Source organism: Psittacula echo, assembly GCF_963264785.1.
Source record: "Psittacula echo genome assembly, chromosome: 15".
NCBI lineage: Eukaryota > Metazoa > Chordata > Aves > Psittaciformes > Psittacidae > Psittacula > Psittacula echo.
This window is the reverse complement of record NC_137751.1, coordinates 10,924,905-10,944,316: the sequence shown is the minus strand read 5'-3', so window position 1 is coordinate 10,944,316 and position 19,412 is coordinate 10,924,905. Positions and strand designations below refer to the sequence as shown.

At 51.3% G+C, this 19,412-nt stretch overlaps 1 protein-coding gene across 3 annotated transcripts in view; it reads right to left on the bottom strand.

Moving 5' to 3' along the window:
• ATP2A3 (ATPase sarcoplasmic/endoplasmic reticulum Ca2+ transporting 3) overlaps nucleotides 1-19,412 on the bottom strand; it is a 49,183-nt gene that overhangs the window by 26,901 nt on the left and 2,870 nt on the right. For 2 of the 3 annotated variants that reach the window (XM_080629755.1, XM_080629757.1), the window contains exons 2-5: nucleotides 3,978-3,995; nucleotides 3,463-3,545; nucleotides 3,170-3,274; nucleotides 2,573-2,711 (exon numbers count right to left, since the gene is read on the bottom strand). In XM_080629755.1, coding sequence (XP_080485881.1) covers nucleotides 2,573-2,711; nucleotides 3,170-3,274; nucleotides 3,463-3,545; nucleotides 3,978-3,995 — 345 coding nt within the window. The remainder of the gene's footprint in view (nucleotides 1-2,572; nucleotides 2,712-3,169; nucleotides 3,275-3,462; nucleotides 3,546-3,977; nucleotides 3,996-19,412) is intronic. The other variant, XM_080629756.1, reaches the window with a different exon arrangement.

Below are 19,412 nucleotides of genomic sequence, written 5' to 3'. Positions count from 1 at the left end.
ACCAATCACCACCCTCTCCGACGCCTGTGCTTCCTTACAAAAACCATTTAAAGCTCCTTTCCCCGCTGGGTTTCTTCCTCCTGCTCCCTTATCGGCTGGACACAACTGCGCGCCGGTGCTTCGGAAACACTGATGCAGAGCGAGCCCTGGCTCAGAGCACTTACATCCCTTACACAACACTGCTGGCTTGGCTGCTAAGGAGCGTCTCAGATCCCAGACTTTAACGAGCACTTCCTCCCGGGGCTCGTAAAACCACCCCTGAGCACAGCGGGATGGGGCTGGCATCGCTCCATCACCAACCACTTATTCCAGCTGCACATCCCGGCGCTCTGAGATACAGCGTGAAACATCTGCCGTCAGGACAGACCTGCCCTGATCCACGCTGCAGCTCGTTTTGGGGGAGTGGTTAAGCACAGGGACCCACAAACTCCCCACAATGTACACTTCATGCACTCAGACTTTGGAGCATCTTAATGGGAGCGAAGAGCTCCACTACTCAGGGAGCTTGGCAGTGGGATGGCAAAGCCAGGTCTCCTTGTTCCCTCCTCTTGAATACAACTCATGGGCAGATGAGGAGGGAGGCTGGTCCTTTGTGAGGTTCAATACATGCTGGAAATCTGGAGAGGGACTTTTTACAAAGGAATATAGTGACCAGACAAGGAGGGATGGCTTCAAACTGACAGAGGGGAGATTTGCAACACTGGGCCCCAGTGCCTTCTGCTCCAGGGTGGGTAGTGGATAAGCATCCCAGAAGGCTTGCATGGCACAGGACAGACTTCCTGCACAGACCTGGAAGCTGCCATTAGCCAGCCACAGAACACATCACCCGAGCATGGCAAGTCTCCCCTGTGCCAGAAGCCAAAGGAAGGAGAGGAACCAGACACTGCTGGAGCAAAGCAGAGCAGGCAGGTGGTGCAGCACCTGATGGAGCTCCCTCAGCAATGCCCAGCCTGCTCTTTTGGGGTAAGGCAAAAAGCTGGTGCTGCAGCCGAGTTTAATCCACATACAGACGCCTGCACAAGGGCTCACCTTGACTGCCTTGTTACAGAAGAGCAAAAATCAGCTGGGAGCTGGATTTAAACAGCTCGCCAACGTGCAACCATCATAGAATCATAGATTAATGGATCTTACGATCACCTAGTTCCAAACCCCTGCCACAGGCAGGGATGCCTCACCCTAGACCATGTCCACCAAGGTTCTATCATCCCCCGCTTAGTGCAGCAGGTTTTCTGCTCCCTGCTGCCCAATTTATTGCCTTTGCACAAGCAGAGGCCAGTTCCTCCTGTGAGCACTGTCCCTGCCATCCCCAGGATGTCACCCAGATGTCCACTGCATGTTCTAATCTACTATTGCTCCTGGGGCACTTTCCTATCAGGCAGCCTGATTGCATCCTCACCACTTGCTAGAACCTCCTAAACCCAGTTAACTTGCTAATCATTTGCAAGCCCTCCAGGGAGCTCAGCTCTTTCCCTCCCAGTCGTGATCTGACTGTGCCATTACAAAGCAGTATTCGGCTGCTACCGGGCAGGCAGCAAGCACTCAATTTGGGGGAAGATGGCAGAATTGAATCAATTATTAATTAATTAATTTAATTAAAGGCCAGGCCAGCAGCTGGAGTGTATTTCCAGAGCTGGCTTGGGAGCACCGCCAGCTCGCCCAGCTGAGGCTCTGGCCAGTGCTCCTCTGCTTGATCCTCCCTGCATTATTCTTATGTTCATCTTCCAGCTGAAACCCAAATGGAAGACATAAATAACAGCGAGCTGGCTGGGCGCAGGAGGGATTGCAGCATCTTTCCACTAGCAAGGCCACAAGGAGGAAAGGAGAGGATTAGTTTTGCAGCTCTGGGGGTTTACAGCATCGTTTAATGAACAAACAAAACGGGATCAGCAAAATGCATCTTCTTTAGGTCTTGCAGGGCAGGCAAGAGACCCCAGACATCCTTTGCTGAATGCAAAACCCCATTAGAAAGGAACATGTAAGAAAAAAGCACCCTGCAGCTGGTCCCCTCTGCCTCTCGCCCTTCCCAAATAACAAATTCCCATTCCCAAGAAATCCTGCCCACACAGGCAGGCCCAGCGCTGCTGCCTGCAGCGCTGAAACCCCTCCGAGCTGGTGGGAGCGCTTGCCTGGCACCACCGTGCAGCACCCAGCACCAGCCCTGTCCGGGGGATGCACGTGGGAGAGCTGCTTCCAGAGAGAGGGAATCTTGGCGGAACACTGAATGTTCTTCCAGTTCTCCTAGAACATGGGGAACCCCCCCCCCGAGATGCAAAACCTCTGCCAGAAATACACACTTCTTTTCCTTTCCTGCTGTTCTCTACTGCCTCACGCTCAGGGCGAAGCCTCAGCAGGCTGATGAGCCCCAGCTTTGTCCCTGATCATTTCACCTCTCTGCATTTGAGGAGAAACTAAGATCTCAAGTGTACACCAACACGGTGGCCATGCCTCCAGAGGAGATGCACATGGACAGTATAGCACTGCCACAAGGACCACAGGGTGTCCATCACCAAAGCCCTCCTGTCCAGCACCACCTCCCCATCCCACCCTGTGCCCTAAGGTGATGGAACCCTACCTGCCACCTCCACGATGTCCCCAGGGACAATGTCCCTGGCGCGGATCCGCTGTACCCCACTGCGGTCAGCGCGGATCACCTTCCCCATCTCGGGCTCATACTCTTTCAAGGCTTCGATGGCACTCTCGGCATTTCTCTCCTGCGAGTGGAGGAGGAGCAGAGCTGTCAGTGGTGGCACCAGGCTCCTTCCCCACCTGCTGCAACGACAGAGCCCCAAACCATGGCCCTGGCTTTGGTACCCATTTGCACCATGGGTGGGGCAAATGCCATGCCTTCTTCAGCTGCTCTGAAATGGTCCCCACTGGCTTAAATCACACCAGGTCCTGGGCACTGACGTTCTCATCCTTTTTTGGGAAGCAGCATATCCCACCCATATATCCCTATGTTTTTCCCCATCCAGCAAACCCACCTCAGATCAAGCTGCAGATAAATAAATGTCCTTAAGTTGAATATATACAAGAAGAGGAGCATCACTGGCTGAACTGAACCTTTGAGAAATGAGTTTCTAATGGCAAGAAGCAACCAGACCTTCAAATGAAGTGCCTCAGCCATGTGGAGCAGAGATCAGCAGGGCAGGTGAGGGGAGCTACAACTTACCTGCCACACACCCACCACAGCATTGGCGATCAGGATCATAATAATGACAATAGGCTCCACAAATGCTGTCGTGGTCTCTTCTCCTTCTTCAAACCAGGCCAGGATCTGGTGGGCAAGAGAAGAGAAGGACCACAATGCGACTGAAACAAGTACCAACACTGAAACATCCTGCAGCACTGCTGCTACATCTCCTTTATCCATCATGCACCTTCCTCCAGCTGCCTTGCTCTTTGGCTGCCACCTGGGTCCATATGTGCCCTGGAAGGTGCCCACCCCGAGCCCAGGGTACTTACAAAGGACAGAAAAGCTGCCATCAAAAGGATGCGGACAAGGAGATCTTCAAACTGCTCCAACACCAACTCCCAGAGGGACTTTCCTGGTGGGAAAACATGAAGCCAAGCACAGTCAGCGCTCAGAATAACCCAAGGCCACAGGGGTTTATACCACTAAGGCCACTCAGACCAACAGGAGCCCGTCCCTTGGTCGCAGCAGAGCTGCTCCAGTGCTGTGGGCACTAGTAAGGATGGTGAGTGCTGCAGTGGGGAATTTTTCTCTCTACTGTTAAACACCTTCATTTCTGGCATTGCTCTGGCAATGTAAACTGGGTCTAGTTTTAACTACAGAAACTAAATCCTCTGCGTTTCTAAGCACAGCTGGCAGCTTTGCCATCACAGGAAAGCTGCTGCTGTCAGCCCAGCTTTCTCTGCGATTAAAACCAACATCAAAAGACCCCAGAGACCCCCTCCTCTTTGTCCTTCCACCCAGACTCAAAGCATGTACCCACCTTCACCTCTAGCTCACAACTTACCTTCTTCTGCAGGGAGCTCTGTGCATTTTCATTGACAGCCCAGAGAGCAAAAGTAGAAAATGATAAAAATGAAAAGAGAAATTAGTGATTTGGGCCCAGACCAGCAACCCTCAAGCCCCAGCAGTCCGTTCAGTACGCCAAAATGCACTTTGTTCCACACGTATTCCCGCATCAAGAAGCTCGTCCTCAAACTTCTCTGTCTGACACCAAGCAAGCAGCACTGGATGCTCCCGACGCCACCCACACATCATTTCCCTGCTGCAAGCACCTCCTGTAGCATTTACTGCTGCACCCAGCCTGCCTAAAACATACTCCTCAGGAGCTGCCCTCTCCAAATCCAGGACACAGAGGTCAAACCATCCTGTAAAACGCCCTGCTAGAAAGCTAACATGGACCCCCTGGGGACTGCAACTTTCAGACCACATTCCCTATTCATCAGTTGTACTTTACAGCCTGCAGTGCTCCTGGAAAGAAATCCAAAGCTAATGCTTAGCTGGTCCAAGCCATCCTCCTGAATCCAGCCTGGTGGGTGCAGAGCGTCCATCCACACTGCTTCCAACCACCTGCACAACCTGAAAAACCCCCAGGAGCTCCTGACCACCACCACTGTCTCTCCAAGACTGCCACATCCCCATGGATGACCACTACCTTCATATGCCACATGCACTGAAGGGTCCCAAGGCCGCTGGGCAACGAACAAACCCCAGTACCTACCTAGGGCATCGCTCCTGCATCCTCACCCATGCAGTAGAGAGGTGGTGGCGCTGCCATGGGCAAGGTTTGGCCAAGGACTGCAAGGTCCTGCACCCAGGGAGGACTCAGGAGTGACCCCCCTGGTTTTGGCTGCCGCTGGGTGCTCATCTTCATTCGCGCTCACTGTTCCTGCATTCAGGGTGAATCCTTTGGCTGCCCACAGAGCACGGTCAGACCAAACCCTCTGCCAACTGCCCAGGGTGGGGAAATGCAGACAGAAAAGGAAATTCAGGATTTGCTGAGCACAGCAGAGCTTGCTGGAGAAACTCAAGCCACAGCCATGCAGCAGCAAACCCTCCGGAGCACTGTGCTTCTGGCTCAAAGGCATCACAGAGCACACAGAGGGTACAGCAGGGTACCAGCACTGAGGTGACAAGGTACCAGCGCCAGTGAGTCTGGGTAGAAAACCTCCCAGCAGAGAAAACTTCAAGCAGACCTTCCCAAAGAGCTGTTCCAAAGCCTCTGCTGTCTGCCACCTACTTCTACACCCCATGGGGTGATAATATAACAAGATAATTCTTCTAAATCCTTGAGTTTCTGAAGGGGAATAAGGGACCAGCTGAAGTTCAAGAGGAACTGGCCCAAGGCAGACACACTTGATGCCCCACCACTACACCAAATGTGGGGTTGTCCCCAAGCACCCCCCAGCACATAGCCCTGAGCAAGGGCAGGAAGTGAAACCTGCTCGGCTGTTTTCCATCATCTATTTTCACTCAGAGCAATAAAAAAACCCCAACCAACAACCAAACCCAAACCCAAACCCACCTTCACTGAACAAACCTGTGAAAACAAGAAGCCTGAACGTGTTTATGCTGCAAACTGCGCCAGCTTCTCAGTGCTCAGACACGCTCACTACAAGTGGCTTTAAACCCAGGTACCTCTTAGATAAGGGCACTCTGATGCCCTGCATCGTGAGAAACAGACCAGTGTGCAACACCTATGATTATGCTTACGGCAGAGGAGTCCAAGTGTAATCCTGGAGCAGCTTCAACGTTAAGATCACCCCACAGAGTGTGTCAGAAGGAAAGTGGCTCTTCCCCCTTTTGCAGCCGGCTCCTCTCCACCCCCAGCTTCCTCTCCCCAGCCCAGAGAGCCACCACAATTAAAAGCAGAGAGATGTGCTGCAGCTATTTCCATCCAGGCTCCACTCTGAGGGTGCGAACATGCGAGGTGAGAGGGCTGGAGGCAGACGGGTGCCACAAGGGAGGTGGATGGGGCTCCTGCAGGCTTTGGCTCTTGGGGTGCCCAGGGGTGACTTTCCACCCCAACAGCCACCCAAAATGCCGTGGTCCTCTTAGTGCTTCTCCCTCATGGGGTTTGCATGAACAGCTACAGAGATGCTGTTTGCAGAGCAGGGAAAACAGGTTTCTGTGAGCTCAGGAGGAAACATGTGCACCGGGGCAGGCAGGTGAAACACCACCAGTGGCACAGTGACACTGCCATCGCTGTCACCAAACCTCAGCCATCATCCATGCTGCTGCAGGCGCCTCCCAGAAAACCAATTCTGAGTATACTGAGAACCAGGCACCTCCCCTGCCATCAGTGGCTCCTTCCACTGCCCTTCGCGTGGCAGCTTAGTGCCCATTCTGCACCAAATACCCAGACAAAAACAGGCAGAAAGTCACAATAAGCCCACATTTTTGAATCTGAATCAATCAAAACTCACCAGAAAACAGGAGCGTTTGGGGCTGAAGCCTCTCCCTCTCCCTTCCAAAATCTCACTAGAAATGAAATGGTTTAGTACCCGCCAAAACCCACGTTTTATGCGAGTCAGTCCCGTGGCACTCAGGAGGGCAGCAGAGGTGATGCTGCTGAGCTGCAGCACTGCCACGTCCCATTGCAACAGGGAACCAGCACGATCCCCCATCTGCAGCTCCTTTGGGTGAGCAGTCAGGCTGAAATACAAACTCCTGGCTGGCACCTGAATAGCCCCTTTCTTTGGCTGATGGCTCAGAGCTCAGCACAGACATGCTGCTCTGTGCCCAAGCTCCCCAGCACAGCCAGAAGACAGAGGCAGTAACACCACCAAGGGCAGAACGTGACACTGGTTGCTCGGAGCGTCCCAAAAAGGGGCCACCCTCTTGCACCTTAAGTTTTCAGCTTCCCAAGTCAGCAGCCCCCCATTGTGGGACCTGCAGCTTGCAGACACATCTGCAGTTCCTCTGCTCCTGCTCTTCTGCATCGCGGCTTCGGAGAGCAGAGCCAAGAAAGCAGAGATGCCACAGTAGGGTGATGGGTGTCTGGATGGCACAGGACCACTCCTACCAGAGTGAACCCAGAGGCGATCTCCTCTGGATTACTGAGCGGAGAGGTGCAGACAGCCCCGGCTCCACTGATCCACAGGGACACAAAACACAGCAGGCTCCTGGAACTGCTGAGGATTTGCAACTTCTTCAGAGCTCGTCACATCATGACCTCTTTCCCCGCTACGCCATCACGTCCCAGTGACTGCGGCCCAAGCTGGGCTGCAAAATACCAGTACAAGATATCCTAAGGGCACGCAACAAGCCCAGGGAGACGCAGGGCTGGCGTCGGGCTATTTTAGCCGGAGGTTAATCTCCAGCTCCTGCCAACTCAAACAGGGCTGGCAGCCCGTGCGCTGGCGCCTGCAGCATGGCAGGGCATGGGAATCAGGTGATGAAAAGGTAAATAAACACGGGTGCCACCCAGGAGCGAGGTGCAGGCTGCTGCCCCTGGGCTCTATGCAGCCTTCATGTCCCCAAGGAGACCGCGTGCTGGAGGCCAAAGCAAACACATCACATGCAACAGGGTGGCGTTGGGGTCACTTTAAGGAAATGTTTAGGCTTCTCCAGCTGAACCAGGGTTGGAAATTCCCAGATCAGCACAGCCCTACAGCAGCCGGTGCATCTCCAGTAAGGTATCACATCCCGCTCTGCTTTGGGGAAACTGAGGCACGAGGCGACACTCTCCTGCTCAGACCCAGTGCGTGACCCACAACAGCAACCATCTTGCAGGGTGAACACTGAAACACTGTTTTCCCCAGCATTTCAGGAGCTTCCCTAAGATAAAATCAGATTTCCCTTATGGGAGACACTTCTGCCACCAAGTGATGTGGGAAGGATAATGGCATGGTGCCCACTGCGGGGGATAATGATGAGCATCACACCTGGGCCCAGCCTTCTGCTCCAAATAACTTCCTTCGAGCCGTATTTCTTATGTTGTAAACTAATTTTACTTTTTCCCCCGCCTTTAATTTCTTTTTCCATATACAGGTAAAGGGAAACGGATAGGCAGAACACAGCCAATTCCAGGACTCTGACGACAGGAAGGGAAAAGGGCCCAAGTAAGTAGTGAAGAGAGCAAGAAAAACCCAGAACATCCCCAGCTGAGAGAGCAGCCCCCTCCCACGACATAAAGCAGGAACCCCGGCAGGGCTGCTCTGGGATCCTTCCATCATCCCACACGACACCAGGCAGAATAAACTGTTATTTTAACTGGCTGCCTTTCCCAGGGCCGGCTGCACGGGAAGGATCCCATTCCGGAGGGATATCTGCTCTGCTTCATCCCCGCTGACAGCCAGCACCGCTCCACATCACCGGCGCTCCGCACAATGGCCAGACTGCACAACGGGAAAGGCTTTTCCAGGTTGTTTTAACACAAGCTCAGCCCATCACCTGCTGGGTGTAAATCCTGCCTGGGGATGGAGGCATGAAGCTGCTCATCACCTTGCCCCTGAGCTGCAGAACTATAAAGAGCCAGCATCTGCAAACTAATCCCGGGTGTTTTAGTGTGATTTGGGATGACAAACACTCAAAGCCTAATGGTGCTAATGCTCCCTGATGGTCACAGAGGACAAACCACAGTTATCTAAGTGCCTCAGCTGTGTATGACTCAAATTAATCCACGCGGCTCTGCTTTTATGAACAGCTTCACACCTGAGCTTCCTAAACACTGCTACATCCCTGGAGCCTGTCCTGCACCTCGCATCTCACCCAAGCTCCAACCACGCAGGACTCTGCTCCACTCAGGAAGAGTGGGACCTTTGGGATGCAGCTAAAGGGACTTTCAGAGCTTGCTTCAGCTTCTGCATGGCTGAGGTGGTCTTACCCTCTGCCCACCCTGACACCCTGGAGCCCAGCCTTGCTAGAGGGAAAGCTGGACCCACGGACACTATGTGCTGTTGCACCAAGATGGGGAGCTAAGCACATCCTTGTGCCAAGTGCCGTGGACAAGCTCTGCTTTGCACCACAACCCACGCCAGGAGGATCTGGCTCTTCCCTGCATCCTCCATCACCCAGAGGAGCTGGTTCCAAAGCCTCGGCTGCTCTCCTCCTGTGTCTCTCCTTCCCGAGTGAAGGCAGCGGTGGCCCTGGCTGTGCTATGAGTTGGGGAAGCACCTCCAGCCCCAGCACCTTATTTGCTTACTGCTCACAGCTGCTTCTTCCTGCACACGGGGTGAGTTCGGCTTACACGCTGGCTGCTCAGAGCTGCTTCAGAAGGCAGCAGGAAGAGAAAAGGAACGAGATACAACCCCCCTGCCACAGCAAACACCAGCAGTTTGCTGTTCTTCCAACTCCCCAGCACTTGTCCCCGAATGAACCCTGCCCCGTGCATTGCAAAACCCCAGTGCCCCCTCCTGGCTGGGGGATCCACAGCCCCCAGAATGAGCAAATTTGAGGCAGGAGGAAGTGCTGGGGATGGCAGCAGCCTGGCGTGGGCAACGGCTCGCAGGGCAGCACAGGAGGATGCTTGGTGGAGGTTTAAGGGATAGGAATGTCCTTGCTGTTTTCCAGGCAATGCTTTAGGGTGAAATGATCCAACTCGTTTTCTGGCTGGCACCCAGATGCTGCGAATGGCTGGCAATAAAATCAGCCCCAAACATTTCTGGTTTGGGTCTCAAAGCTTCCTGTGGCAGAAAAGGCTCCAGCCCGACTGCTTGTCCTACCCTCACCCTGCTCTTCCAAACCCACCCGTATTGAGCAGAGCCTAGCACCATCAGTCTCTCCAGGATGGTGACAGGGCCCCAGGAGAGAATAGGCGCATTCAAGCACCCAACCCACGGCTGTGGTCAGAAGGGAGAAGCTGGAAAGCTCATTTGCACCTTTTCTGGCCAGCAAAGCTTATCTCAGCAGGTCAGGGACTAGGAAACACAGTTATCCTGGATGTGCCCGCCCCAACAAATCCAGCCCTGTGCTATCTCCTTCTCTCTGGAAAATCTGCACATCCCCATGCTGATGGATAAGCCACCACCACCACATCTTGCTGTCTCCAGGTAGAAAAAAACAGGGATGGAGGTGGGAATGTGGCACCAGGCTGATGGTCCAAGAAGCTGCACAAAGTAAGGATAACCTTCCTCATCCCACCCAAACTTCCCTTCCCTTATTCTTGGAAACGGTTCATCTCCAAAACATTGGGAAGCACAAGCTTCCCTCTGCCATGGTGCAGGGGGTCCTAGCATGGAGCCATGAAGCATCTTCTTCTCATGCCATGGCAAAAAGCAAATCAGTTCCCTGCAATAACCCACCTCCTTTTCTTAATGCTAGGAAAATAAGGGGAGATTTTGCCCCCCCAAATGAAGCCACCTCTCAGGCAGCTCCAGTGCCTACGTGGTGTTTGCAAGAATAAAGTATTGGGAAAATTTTGGGGAAAACCCTATGGAATTGTGGTCTTCCCCCCCAGTCCCTGTCCTCACGGGCACCCAGCAGATCCCCAGGATCATTCTGGGAGTGGGAGGGAGCCAGGCAGAGGAAACCCATGGCTCCAGGCTGGGATGGATTACTTGAGCAAACTAAAAGCAGCGGTTTGTTCCCTCCTGCACCAACGCAGTGGAAAGAATTTCCAGCTCTGGCTCCCGGGTGGAAAAGCTAAAAATCTGCATTTAAATAGTAACAGGTTTTGGAAAAAGGAAAAAAAAAAGTAAAACCACTACGGGAGCTTGAATAAAATAAAGCTTAAGGCGGGGTGAGGTTTTTTTAGGTTTGAGGTTATTTCAGGTCTTTGGTTTAGCTTCTCCTTATCACTGCTTCGAGCAGACCCTTTCCATAACTCCAAGGAAAGGCACAGGATGACTCTGCTCTATTTGTGAACCTTCTGCCAGAACTGCCACAACCCCAACCAAGACACACACTGCAATTTCAGTATACCTTCTTCTTTCACCCTACAAATAGCATTTGATTTCCTCCTTTATTGCTCTAAAACTATTTTCTTCAGCTCATTTCCCACTGATGCCCCAGTGGTAAGGGATGCCCAGCAATGCTTTTTCACCCTTTTGGGCTCTGCAGCAGCCTGCTCCCCCATCCCAAGTGAGATGCCCAGATGCCACTCTGAGCCAAAACTCTTCCAACCCAGCACACTGGGAATATTAGGGCTGAAAAGGCAGGTAAGAAAATGAGACTACGATGCACTTCCAACATCGGAGACCTTTGTACCTGGATGGAGGAGAGATGATGCTCAGCATGCAGCAAAAGGCTCTGGTGGCTCAGTGTGGCGAACAGCATCCCCCAGAACTGCCTCCCTGAGGATCTAGTGAGTGTTTACACTGAGCCAGGCATCTTTGATAGGTTGTAAGCCTGGTTTAGCGGTGGCCTTGGCAGTGCTGGGGAATGGCTGGACTTGATGATCTTGAAGGTCTTTTCCAACCTGGTTGATTCTGTGATCCTATTCCACTAGCCAAGTGCTATGGAAAGTGCGGGAGGTTCCTGGTTGCTGCATCCAGCAGCCCAGATGCTGGCGGTATCCCTGCCTAGAGGACACTCCTTCCATCACCCCACAGGGACCAGCTGGTCCAGGGGCTCTCAGCATTAGAACACCCAGTACCTACCACCCCAGGAAAAGACAAGCAGGGAAGAAAGGGGTTACTTGCCCCTGCTGTAGCCCCAGTGTCTTAAACTGCACAAAACTTCCTTCCTTTCCCCCAAACAAGGGCTCACTGCAGCACCCCTAGCACAGCCCAGCAAATTTTTGGCTTTGTTACTCTTTTTGCTCAACACCTTGCAATTTGGCAGGTTTTGGACTGAACTGCAACTGGTGTGAACCCAACCCTTGAGACGCCTGCAAAAATGATGAAACCCTTCAAAGATGAAACCCCTCAAATGCAAAGCCCCAAACCAGCAACATCAATGTAAAAAGAGAAAAAGAGAACTACAACGCACTGCTTTTAAATCCAAACAACATTTTCACTCCTTCCCTGCCATGCTCGCCCCTCCAGAAGCTGATGCTTTGATCAATACGTTTAACTGAGACGTTTTAATTGATCCCGCTGCCACCTTTAGCCAAGCTACAGCATACAACCTGCTGTGTATTTATGGACCAGGAAAGCCCAAACTTTGCACGCTGAGTTGGAAGAAGACCCTACCCCAAGCTCAGGGCTGCAGGGAGCCAACTCCATCCTAAAAGCACAGAGCTCTAGAGAAGGTGGGCTGCATTTTCTTTCCCCATGTGTTTGTTTTGTGGAGGAAATGCCTCCACCACAGCAAGCCTTTGTGAAATTTAAAGTTTGAATATGAGATCTCAACCCATCTCCCATCTGCTGGTAAAGAAAACCAGGCTGATAAAACACAGCCAGCGTATCCATAGGGCACTGCACCCTCCAATGGGTGCCAATGAGCTGCTTTTCCACTCAATGAGCTCAGACTGAGATTAATACTATTAATTTCTGTGCAGAACTCCATGCCCCGGCTGACCTGGCTCCCCACACACACACACATTTGCTTTTTCTGGTATCTGTTCTCAGAGCACAGTCTATTTTCAGCAGTCGTCTTGGATGGGTTTTCATGGAAAATGAAGGCTACACTGCCCTGGGTTTAGATTAGATCAGAAGAAAAAAATTTCTGTAGGATAGAACAGATCTGTTCCTCTGGAGGAAAAAGGGGCGAGATGGACAATTAAGACTTTTCATGGACGAACTCCCTGGGGATCCCACATGTCTGCGTAGCTGAAGCAGGTCCTTTCCTGCATGGAGATCCCTGGAAACATGAGTCTCATCTAGGCTTTTTCCATTATCCCCTTCCAACTATGTATGATATCTCTGTGTGTGTCTAAGGATGAAATATTTTATATATACGTATATATACACGATACCTATATACATTGCGTTTAAGAATCAAACCTTTTATATACATGTGTGCGTATATATATACATAGATACCTACATGCATTTATGTCAAAAAAGGGTGAAAAAGGGAAGAATCATTTGAATTAGGCTTTTATAAACCAAAAGGAGCCCCAGAAGAGGCCTGAGCCATGGTGCAGAGCAGCCCCAGGTCACTGCAGGACTATCCTCCGAAGAGGAACACATCATAACACTACTGCTCCTCCAACGGGTCTCCATTTACCTGCTGGCAGCAGAAAGGCCCTGACCTCTAAAGCACGTAAAAGCCCAGAAAACCTGCCAAACCCCAAAGGCCACAGTGGCTGGAGGGGAACCCTCAGCAGTGCCCAGAGCGAGAAGACCATGGACACAGCTCCATCGCTGCGCGGCTCGGCCGGCCCGGTTTATTTTTGTTTTTCCACTCACTCCCCACATTTTTTCTTATTTTAGCCCTTCTGTTGACTTGGAGGTTGCAGAATGGAAACAGAACAGTGCAAAGAGGCAGGTAAGGGGAGGGTTATCCCGACCTCGGCTGCCCGGCGCCTGGGGACAGGCGCTCGGCAAGCTCCAGCTGAGCTGACAGATGTGTTACAGGGCAAATCCCTGGGGATTCGGCCGTGGAGTCACTGCTCAGCTAACTGAGTTCCTCTCGAGGATCTCTGCGCTTTCACTCCCCACGGTGAAGGAAGCAGAAGAGCCTCTCCCCCACCCACACACCCCTCCCAAAACCCAACTGACTTCTATCAGCAACAAACGCAAGAAAAACTGTTTTCAAACCGGAAGAAGAAAAAAAACCCCAAACCAACAAACTCCCATGTAATGAAGCAAATATTTAACATAAAAAGGAGCCCTTGCATTTGCATGGGGGGTGACTCTGCAAGGACTCCATGGATAGCATCCAATAAAATAAGGAGGAAAATAGGGCATTTTGGCCATCTATCCCCAGGAGGACACGGACCCAGCATAAGGGTCAGCTTTGCACTCAGCTCCTAGGAGCAGTACGTCCATGGCTGGCGGCTTTGGGGACCACACGGCTGTGCTGGAGGTGGTTTCATCAGGATGGAGAAAACCCCTCGGCGCTGGGGCTGCCCTGCTGCTCCCACAGCCACCCGACACAACCCTGCCCTTGGGTCTGAATTAACTCACATCCCTTCCCCGCCTCCCTCCACGCTGGTTTAAAATACACATAGTGGCTAAATAGCAGGAAACACCCGAGGCAAAAATACCACGGACAGGAACCCAGGGGCACAGGGGACGTGCAAGAGCAAGAAGCGGATTTCCTCCCCAAAACATCACACCTCTGATGGTGACGGTGACCCTGCCGTGGGCTGGGCTGGGCCATCAGTGCCGTGTCCCTCGTCCTCGAGTGCCTTCATCGTCAGCATGGGACTGACAGCTCTCAAGAGGGGAAACCCCAGCTTTTTGTTGTCTGTGTTTTGCTTCCCTCCCATCAAGGGGTCTTTCATTCAAAGGTGGCTCGTGGTGACTTGCAAATATCAGTGTGGGTTAAAAAACCCCTACAGCTATATATGTAATCTCAAATGAGAGAGATACATAATCTCAAATGGGACACACATATATATATATTGTATATAATCTCAAATGGGACACACATATATATTATATATAATCACAGAATGGCTTGGGTTGGAAGAGACCTTAAAGATCATCTAGTTCCAACCACAAATGCGACACCGATACATCTAATCTCAAACGGGACATATATATGTATTATATATATATATAAAAATCTCGAATGGGTTCATGTGGGAGCACGGGTGACAAAGCCAGGACCTACACCAGCATATCCAGCAGGTTGCTGAAGATGTAAATTTTAGGAGGATTTTGATGACCAGAGCTGAGACACCTACATTTAAAGGTCCTATAGGTTTAGGCTTCAAAAAGATGTAGAACATTACAGATTACAGCCACCATGGGTCATAAAGAGATGCCACCGCATGGCCTGAAGAAGCCTGATGGTAAGTGCTGGACCAGGCGGCACATGGGCATAGACCATGTCCTGGGAGGTAGATGGGATCACTACCAAACCACAGACCTAGCAGCTCTGCGGGTGAGAAAGAGAAAAAGCTTTTAGTGAGTGACAACAAGCCGCCAAACCTCAAAACCTGGGAGATTCCCATAGAAAACCAGCAAATACTAGTTAGAAACATGAGGTTCACTGCTGGCAAGGATTAATTCAACACCTCTTCAAAAGAGAAACACTTTGCACTCAAATCTGACCTCCTTTCACGACACGACTGGGTCAACTGGTGCAAGTCACTTGGAAAAGACTCATTAGCATTAACTGCATCAATCCTAACAGGAATAATGAGTCTCCCGTCCCAGCATTGCTCATCACCACCTCTGCAGTCATTGCTGGATGCCAATGGAGCAGGCAGCTGCCTGTGAGGGGTTAACCACCCACTGAGGGAGCCTCTGGCGCACACTCACGTCATGGAAATACTCAAGTAACCGCAATTTTCTCTATTGCTTTTTTGGCTCTGGTTCTTCAACGCTTCTACACTTCCAGCCCAGATCTCTGCTACCTGTTTCCCAGAGAGGTAATTGGTACACAGACAGCAGCTCGAGCGAGCAGGTGGGGATCTGTTTTTAACACAGGTTACCGTTACACTTTCTACCTCCCATGGTACCACCATTGAGATATAAAAAAAGATTGTGATTCACAATACAAGGAAAACCAATAATAACCAGATGCACAGCAATAAATGGAGGTGGGCTGGGGGGTTGGTGCTTTCTGGGTATTAGTATTGCACCAGGTTGGACTAAGCCCCAGACAGCCCTGTCCTGCTGCTGCCTGCCCACCCACAGCAGCTGTAGGCCCCTCTCCTCCATCCATTCCTTCCACTTTTCCCAGTGCTCCCAGTCTCCCCAGCATCAGCTGTTTCTCCTGCCTGAGGTGCACCAAGTGCCCAGGAGGAGCTGCCTTCATTGCCTTCACCCCGCCTGAGATGCAATGGGAGGTCATCCATTACTGCTACATGAGAACCAGGGGAAGGGGAGGGAAAAGAAAGACGATAAAACAAAAAGCAAGCAGAAAACCGAATCCGTCTCCTGATAATCACAACCTGCCTTAATATTTCCACCCTGTAACTGAGACCACAAGAACCAGCAATGCTCCTGGAAAACATCAGGCCAGCAGCTCAGCTTCCAGTCCCCATCCCACTTCCAGGCACCTCTGGACCGCTCTGCAGCCGGTTACTGCACTAACCCACATCAAACCAGCCAGCCCAGGAGACAATGTCCTCATCTTCGCACCATCACTGGTTGTGATTAGCAGAGTGAGACAGCAGGCTGGGCAGGGAGCTCTGCCCTGTGTGCCAGAGCTGCCCAAATGGGCTTTTCCCAGGGAAGTAAACAAGAGGTTTAGAGCATCCTTGTGCAATGTCAGCAACTGCTGTTACCTGCTGAGAGAGGTTTGCTCTTCTGCTTTTAATGCCCTAATTCCCCATGCAGTACAGCTTAGGTGTTGCTCATAACTTCTTAGTACTCCTTTTAATAGCCCTGAAAACATTAACGGGGATGGGGCATCCACTGACACACCAATGAACTCGATGTACCAAGAGGATTTTGTGGCTGCTCTGGACACAAGTGGTATCTCTCAGCAAGGAGCTGCTTCCCTGGGAGCAGGGCTGGACCAACTGGGTGAGATGCACAGGGTGCAAACACCCTGTCTATCTGGTTCATGGCTTACAAAGAATAACCTTTGGAGGCTCATCAACATCCCAACTGACTCTACAAAAGGTGCCTGTAGAAGAAAAATCAAAACTGGCTCCTCCAGAGATTTGAACGGATGAAAAAGCATCCAACCACCTCATTTTTCAGGGCCGTGACAATGAGAGCATCTCAGGGCTGCGCGCAACCCCACCAGCCCCACAACACTGCTGATGCCTTTTGATAATCAGCATTGGGGATGGTGTGGGTCAGCTGTGCTCACCCCAGCTCGAGTGCTGCACAGGGCAGCTCTCACCACCAGAAAACAGCCACCGCCTGCTTTACATTGCCTGAAGCTGCATGTGCTCAGCCCTGCTTCATGCCAACATCCGCAGCTTTGGGCATCCAGCAGGGATGTCCCACAGGGGTCTGTGCCAAAGCATTTGCTGGGCTGTGGATGTGCCAGGACAGACCAGATCCACAGGACAGGGGTGGTTCAGCAGCAGCCAGGAGCCTCCTCCTTTCACACCATCCCTTTTGCAGGAGGAGATCAAATGCAAAGTGAAAAGGCAGCAACTTGGATGCTTCTCAAAAATTAAAATTCCTCTTGGTAGGAAGGAAGCAAAAGCAACACCAGGCGTTGGGTGCTGCTTTTAAGGCAAGAAAAATGGGGTTTAGGGGAAGCTTTAAAAAGGAAAAAACCCAAACCCTTACTTGCAACATAAACACCAATAGTATTTTTCAGAGATCTACCCTGGGGCAAGATGACCATGGAAACATGACTCAATAGCTTCAAATCAGATCCGGTGATTAGAAAAGGCAGAAAGACCAACGCCACTGCAAAGGCAGAGAGCAGATGTGCAGCTACACAGCGATGGCAAGGGCTGCGCTAAACTGGCCAAAACCACTCGGCTGCAGTAGAGAGGGCCAAATCAGCACCTGACACACTGGGGAAGAAGATTAGCCTGAGGGAAAAGGGGTCTTTTGCTGCTCATGGTGGTTTTGGAGGACTCACTCCAGCCCCTTTATGGAAAGGGCACATCCTAAGCTGTTTCTGGGAATCCACAGTGCATCCTCCCATATCAGTCTTTTGTAGCACCAGCTCCAGCACTCCCCAGCTTTAAAACCAGCCACGGAATAAAAGTATTAACGAAATAACACTTGTGCCAGACGGGGAAATCACAAGACAGGGATGCGAAAACCCTTCCCACCAGGACAGCCCCAGCCTGTCCTTACCCTGGAAATTTCCCCTCCCTGGTTCCTGCAGCGTTTTAAGTGCAGGCATCAGCTTTTCTGAACACTGCTGTTCATTTACAGTTTGTGGAGGTAGGCAGGGAAGCGGGTAACCTCACAGGACACCACAGGGATGAACATCCCGACTTCCCTCTTGTCCAATTAGGAAAATTTGGTGTAGCCTCTCCCTAAGTTTGACGCTCGCAAGGTTTTAATGCCTCAGCATTTCTCCTGAGGGAGAGGACTGGGAGGAGGAGAAGGCAAAAAAAACCCATAGCATGTTTATGAATCAGCCTGCGAAGCGTGTGTTTCGGGGGTGGAAAAGGTGGGCGATGCACAGAGGAACAGAGTTAGATGAGTCACAAAATGCTGCTTTTCCTCTCCTCGCCGGCATCGCAAATATTCCAGCGTGGAAGAGAAATTGTATTTCTTTCTTTTTTTATTGCCAGGAGGGAGCTGGAGCGTAACCTTGGCTGGGTAGCAACCGCCGGCAGTGAACCCCACTTAGAGTACACACGGGGCACCTGCATACATGTGCTGATGGATGTACATACACATGGACACACACACATACACACAGCCCCAGGTATAGGCTGGGAAAAGGATGGGAATAAACAATGTACCAGTGGGGTTTGCTGCTGCTTCTAGCAAAACAGGGGCTTGGACGTGTGCTCATGTCAAAGAGCAAGAAGCAACTCGGGAATGAGCCTCGGTGGGTTTCAGGAGAGTGGCAACACATCATAGGCTGGATTTGGGCTTGGGGATACCTCTTCCTCCCACCCAGGTGGGCTTGGGCACACACATGTGCAAACACACACACAAGAGCTCTGAGATCCTGAAATAAAGCTTATGGAGATGTGGAGAGGTGTGTTATAAAAGAAAAGCCAATTTACTCATGGGTTTTGAGCTCACCCTGCTGAAGCCGGCTTGAGTAACACTTAAAAACAACCACCACGTAAATACTGTTATCACTGCACCTTGCAGAGAGGCAGAGGAGGTTTTGAAGAGCATCAGGTACCACCACGCTGGGGTCAGCCCCAGGAGCAGCGAGGAAGAGGAAGAGGATGGGCAAGACCTGGAGGAGAGCTGATCCTGCCTGGTGGCATTCCCAACCCCAGACAGCAGCAGGGCTTCTGCTTGGGAGTCCAAACAGAGATGAAATGCAAGAAGAGATAAAGGCCCCTATGCTGCAAACAGCTGAGCACTTGACTCTACTGACATTCACAGTCCATTTAGGTTACCGACAAAGCAAACAAAATTGTGCATATGCATTAATGCTAGCAATATCCTGCCTGACATGCACACTCATTTACACATGGAAATCCATTTACAAGAGAAATCAGAGCTATATTTAAAACAGAAAAATCACTTAACCATCCATGGGGCAACTCCTGTTTACATCTGTCATTCCTTAGCAAAACTGGAAGCATTTCAGGGTAAATTGTGCCCCTGGTTTTACGTTTAGAAAGAAAAATGTTTGCCCCCCCCCCCCCGTGCTCCCCCTGCTCAGTGCGTTAAGAGACATGCACATTTATTGCTTTTGTATTTTAGTGGGTTTGAAGTGGTGTAGTGTAAAAGCAACCTGTGGAGCTCAGTGCTGGCAGATGGGAGGAAGCACAGGGAAGCACCCGCCTGGCACACGTGGAACAGCCAAACCATTTATTAGTTAAAACTGACTTTGGAGATTCAGAAGCCTTTTAAGAACTCACTAAGCCATAGTGAGAGCT